Source organism: Heterodontus francisci, chromosome 9, assembly GCF_036365525.1.
Source record: "Heterodontus francisci isolate sHetFra1 chromosome 9, sHetFra1.hap1, whole genome shotgun sequence".
Classification (NCBI taxonomy): domain Eukaryota; kingdom Metazoa; phylum Chordata; class Chondrichthyes; order Heterodontiformes; family Heterodontidae; genus Heterodontus; species Heterodontus francisci.
The window spans coordinates 111,378,725-111,384,805 of NC_090379.1; the positions used below are offsets into that span (position 1 = coordinate 111,378,725).

Here is a 6,081-nt window from a genome sequence, read left to right on the forward strand (position 1 = left end):
TCAAAACTTCAATGACAACTTCAAGGCAGCACAGTGGCGCAGTGGTTAGCACCGCAGCCTCACAGCTCCAGCGACCTGGGTTCAATTCTGGGTACTGCCTGTGTGGAGTTTGCAAGTTCTCCCTGTGTCTGCGTGGGTTTCCTCCGGGTGCTCCGGTTTCCTCCCACAGCCAAAAGACTTGCAGGTTGATAGGTAAATTGATCATTATAAATTGCCCCTAGTATGGGTAGGTGGTAGGGGAATATAGGGACAGGTGGGGATGTGGTAGGAATATGGAATTAGTATAAATGGGTGGTTAAGGGTTGGCACAGACTCAGTGGGCTGAAGGGCCTGTTTCAGTGCTGTATCTCTAAATCAAAAAAAAAATCAAATCAACTGCTTAATTTTGTTATGTATACAAAAAAAACAGTTGATTGTAAATTCTGTAAGTTTAATGCTCAGGCTCCACTGCATCAGAGCAATCATCTACTTTGATTATACTTAAGGATACAAAACACCAAACCAGGAAATACTTCAACTGTAGTATTTTCTCAGCAAGAACAATCCATTTGATTTAACCCCACCCGGCTTTGGCCTCCTGCCACCAGTGCTCCCTCCCACCCGCTAGCTCGGCAGTCAATGCAGAGGCAACCTCTCCGCCTCCCTGGAAATATCAAGGACAAACTGTCTGGCAATACAAACAGGGTAGGTGGTAAGATCTACAACTATCAATGTGGTCGATTGCAGGTGTAAGCCAACACCCAATTTCCTGTTAACATGCCGCAAACCACCCAAATACCCAGTAAACATTGAGAGGAACAGGAGTAAATAATATCGGACAAATAGACCCTTCACCAGAGAAACACTGTAATCCAATATAAAGCACACCTGACTGCACACTGTAACAGGCTTGAAAAGCTAACCACAGAACGCGCTACTGGAGTACGACTAAGAAACAGCATGTCGCTCACCGGGGGTCTTTTCCACTCTAGTTTGAAGGGCACATTCTGGCTGTAAAAAAGCGAGGAATCATTGGCAGGGAATTCCTCATCTTCAAACAAGACGCCTTTTCTCAGGCACTCGTCCTTCAACTGCTGAAAGACTTCACTTTTGGCACGGACGACGTCTTTGTTACGACTGATGATCGGATACAGACCAGCTTTGCCGGCCACTTGAGATCTGCTCTGGACAGCCGGTGATTCCTGCACTGAGTTGATGACTTGAGGCATGGTGACAATCGTGGGGTTTCACAACAACGCAGAACAAAAATCTATAAATAAGAGCAAAAGTTACAGACCTCAGAGGCAGGAAGGAAACTGCATTTGGTTTCATAAAAGAGGAAAATAGATTGGCTGGTCGCTTTTTCAGCTTATAAACGCAAAGTAAACATGTCATCAGTTTCTCCAAGAACAAGTATCCACCGACAAGGCTTAAACCATTTGATAGGCGACTCCACCGAACACAACGTTTGAGTGGCACCAGGAAGTTTAAACAAGTTTTGGTTCTACGTTCCTCACAAGGCTCAAGATGGTTTTATATTATCACAGTCAGCTTTCCACACAGTTCTTCATTCAATAATTAAAATAGAAATCTAAAACATCATCCACTTGTTGAGAGATATGTCTGTTGAATGCTCCCGGCTTGATGCTTCTCTCATGCTTTCCAGCTGTTCTGGTTTCCTTGCAGAAGTGAAGCTAGCAAGATTAAACACTGAAAATAAACTCAGAGGCTGTGCCTTATGGCCACTCTGTTTGTTTCTGCAAGCTCCTTATATAGGGTCACGTAAATTAGACAGATTTGCATTCTATTAGCAGGGTCTTGTGCTTTTCCCAATTTACTTTCCTCCTCTTGAAGGTGCTGTGGTTACAATAAACTGGCAACTGGCAGCCCCACAGAATATATTTGAAGCTTAGTTAGGAGCGTCTATATTTTACTAAACAGTTGTGCGAAATAGTGGGGTGGATAATAGGGTGAGTGGGGGATGAGAGGGTGAGTGGGATCAGTGTAGTGGACAAAAGTGTGAGTGGGGTGCGTGAGAGGGTGAGATGGATGGGTGGGAGTATGAGTAGGATGGGTTAGCGGGTAATTGTAGTGGGTAAGAGGATGAGTGGGTAGGAGACAGGGTGAGTGGGATGGGTGAGCAGGCAAATGCTGAGGTTCAAACTGGCTGTGGGGTGCTGTGTCCCCTGAATTATCACATTATCACTCATTCACTGATGCATGTCAAATACTCCCTCACGTTCATTCACACACTTTCACTGATTCACACTCTCACGCTATTCACTGACTCAAACTCTCACTCAATAACTCTCATATTTAATAACTGCCACTCAGTAACTCACCCTCTCACAGTCACCCCATTATTCTCATATAAGCTTACACTCAGTCTCACTCAATCACACTTTCACTCACATTCTTTCAATCTTCATCCATGTTCTCACTCACTCTCACTGAATCAGTTACTTATTCCCTCTTTCACTCAGTAACTCACCCCTTTTACACTCAGATTCACTTACTCCCTCAACATACGAATTAGGAGCAGGAGTAGGCCACTCAGCCCTTCAAGCCTGCTCCACCATTCAATAAGTTCATGGCCGAACTGATTACTCCACATTTCCACCTACCCCCAATAACCTTCCACCCCCTTGCTTATCAAGAATCTATCTGCCTCTGCCTTAAAAATATTCAAAGACTCTGCTTCCACTGCCTTTTGAGGAATGATTCATGACCCTCTGAGAGAAAAAGCTTCTCCTCATCTCTGTCTTAAATGGGAGACCCCTTATTTTTAAATAGTGACCCCTAGTTCTAGATTCTCCCACAAGGGGAAACATCCTTTCCACATCCACCCTGTCAAGACCCCTCAGGATTACTCTGTAAATTCAAGCGGATACAAGCTGAGCCTGATCAATCTTTCCTTGTAAGACAGCTTGCCCATTCCAGGTATTAATCTAGTAAACCTTCTCTGTACTGCCTCCAACGCATTTACATCCTTCCTTAAATAAGTACTGTACACAGTAGACCAGTCCTCTCATCCATTCCACTCACCCTATCATCCACCCCACTATTTCGCACAACTGTTTAGTAAAATGTAGGAGCTCCTAATCAAGCTTCAAATATATACTGTGGGGCTGCCAGTTGCCAGTTAATTGTCAGTAGACCCTCACTGTCATTCACTCCAACCAGGTCTCACACTTTCTCATTTTCTCTTAATCACTCCCGTATTCATTCACTCACACTCTGACTCATGCATTCATTCATTCTTTTCACTCTTGCTCAGTAACTCACCACCTTTATCTGAGTCGAGCGTGACAGGTACCTTGATTCCAGGGTGCAAGAGAACATAAAAACACAAGAAATAGGAACTGGAGTCGGTCATTTGGCCCTTCAAGACTGCTCTGCCATTCAACAAGATCATGGCCGATCTTCTACCTCAACTCTTACCTCCTGCATTATTCCCTTATCCCTTAATTCCCTTAGTATCCAAAAATTTAGCAATCTCTGTCTCGAATATAATCAACAACTGAGCATCCACAGCTCTCTGTGGTACAGAATTCCAAAGATTCACAACCCTCTGAGGGAAGAAATGTCTCCTCATCTCAGTCCTAAATGGCCGTCTCATAATTCTGAGACTTTGACTCCGCGTTCTAGATTCCCCAGCCAGGAGAAACATTTTCTCAGCGTCTACCCTGTCAAGCCCCTAAGAGTTTTATCTTTCAATGAGATCACCTCTCATTCGTCTAAACTTCAGGGAATATAGGCCCAGTCTACTCAATCTCTCTCCTCACAGGACAATCCCCTCATCCCAAGAACCAGTCGAGTGAATATTCATTGCACTCTCTCTAGGGCAAGTATGTAATTTCTTAGGTAAGGAGACCAAACAGCACAAGTGCTCCCGATGTGGCCGTACCAATGCCCTGTATAATTTTGGTAAGACTTATATTCCAATCCCTTTGTAAAGAAAGCTAACATACCATTGGCCTTCTTAATTGCTTGCTGCACCTGGATGTTAACTTTCTGTGATTTATGTACAACACCATACAGGTCCCTCCAAATACAAACATTTCTCGTTTTCTCACCATTCAAAAAATATCCTGCTTTTTTATTTTTCTGACCAAAGTGAATGACTTCACACTTTGCCACATTGTATTCCATCTGCTAGGTTCTTTCCTACTAATTTCTTCTGACTTTCTTTCTCTCTCTTAGTCATGACCCCTCACTATGACTTGATTCCACTCAATCATTATCCTTTCATTCTATGGGACCCCAGAGACAGACCCCTACCTTCACTAGCAGTACAGTATTATCAGCCTTAAAGTGAAAGTTTGTTTCCGAAATCAGTGATGAAAATACTGAACCAAACTGAAGGTTTATAAAAAATTGACTTTTCATTTAAAAAGTGGACCTTGTGCTGCAACATAGCCACAGAAGGTCATCTGACTTGGCCTGTATATTCAAACTGTCTCATTGTCTGTTAAATTCAAAAGGATACATTCCAAGCTAAGAGGTGTCAATTACACCCATCCTAAAACCATCAAGAGACATTCCTGAATTGAATGGGTTCTTCTGAAACAAAGTAAGTGTGAAGTAGCCACATCTTGGACAATTGTGTGATCACAACAGGGAGGGGGACATGCATCTCCTAACAGAGGCTAATATGAGATATTTTTTACCTTAAAAGGTAGTTCTCGAGAGAGAGAGAGGCAGCGTAACCACAAAAACATTACAGAGAGGAGGTCCAGCCAGTGGCTGTGGAAAGGCCAGTCTAAACAAGAAAAGAGCCCTGCTGCAAATTCAACACATCAACTTGGCACAGCAGAGAACTGAAAGTGACCACCGCCTCTAGTCTGAAGTCTTAATCTCCAGAAAACTACAAGCACCCAGGCCTTCAACTTTAAGAAGAAACTGTCCACCAAGAAGATTCAACAGGTTTCCTGCGAACGCCGAACACCGACCTCACTTCAAACCCTTTTCCTCTCTATCTATTCCTGTGTTTGTGTGTGAGTGTGTGTGTGTGAATGCATGCACTATTTGTGACCATTTCGGGAATGGTCAAGAAATAGTTAATCTTCTGTCTTAAACCCACAATAAAATCTGTCACTGTTTATTTGACAAATAAAAGACAAGGGTTTAAAAGACTAGTAACAAAAACACTTGCTGTGGTTAGTTGGGAAGTGAATAGTGGCAACAAGCCACGCCATCACCCACCTAGTTTTTTTTTTATTATTCATTCATGGGATTTGGGCATTGCTGGCTAGGCCAGCATTTATTGCCCATCCCTAATTGCCCTTGAGAAGGTGGTGGTGAGCTGCCTTCTTGAACCGCTGCAGTCCATTTGGGGTTGACTTCGTAGCAGTTAGATACAACTGAGTGGCTTGCTAGGCCATTTCAGAGGGCATGTAAGAGTCAACCACATTGCTGTGGGTCTGGAGTCACATTTAGGCCAGACCAGGTAAGGACAGCAGATTTCCTTCCCTAAAGGATGTGTTTTTACAACAATCGACAATGGTTTCATGGCCATCATTAGAACTAGCTTTTTAATTCCAGATTTATTAATTGAATTCAAATTCCACCTTCTGCTGTGGTGGGATTTGAACCCATGTCCCCAGAGCAATACCCTGGGTCTCTGGGTTACTAGTCCAGTGACAATACCACTACGGCATCGCCTTCCCTGTTGTGACAAATTGGTAGTTGGAAGCCGCATCTGAACCATCAGATTAAATGAGAGATTTGGAAACGGGAGGAAAATTGAGCTCTAAAATAGTGGAAAAGTGAACAAACAGGTGTTATATTATTCTTTACTTCTCTACGGTGCCTGAAACAAAAGGCATGGACCCATTTAATGCTAATGAGTTTTTAAAGCAGGGAGACAAAACCCATGATAAGTTAAATAAATTAAGTATTGAAAATTTAAAAAGCTTAGCTAGTGAGGTGGGATTCACTTTTAAACAAAAAACAAAGAAACCTGAAATAGTGAAGATTCCAGCTAACTATTTTAAACTTAACAGAAGAAAAAAGCATGGAATCTGAATCTGAGAAAATAATCCCAGCTAGAATCTAGTTGCAAAGACAGGGAATGCAATTAAAAAAGGAAAGGGAGGAGAA

The 6,081-nt window shown here is 42.8% G+C and overlaps 1 protein-coding gene across 1 annotated transcript in view; it reads right to left on the minus strand.

The window, feature by feature from the left end:
- LOC137373398 (calpain-3-like) overlaps nucleotides 1–1,653 on the minus strand; it is a 42,420-nt gene extending 40,767 nt beyond the window's left edge. The window contains exon 1 of the mRNA XM_068038215.1: nucleotides 951–1,653. Coding sequence (XP_067894316.1) covers nucleotides 951–1,208 — 258 coding nt within the window. The 5' untranslated portion in view covers nucleotides 1,209–1,653. The remainder of the gene's footprint in view (nucleotides 1–950) is intronic.
- Between the last annotated feature and the right edge of the window lie 4,428 nt (nucleotides 1,654–6,081).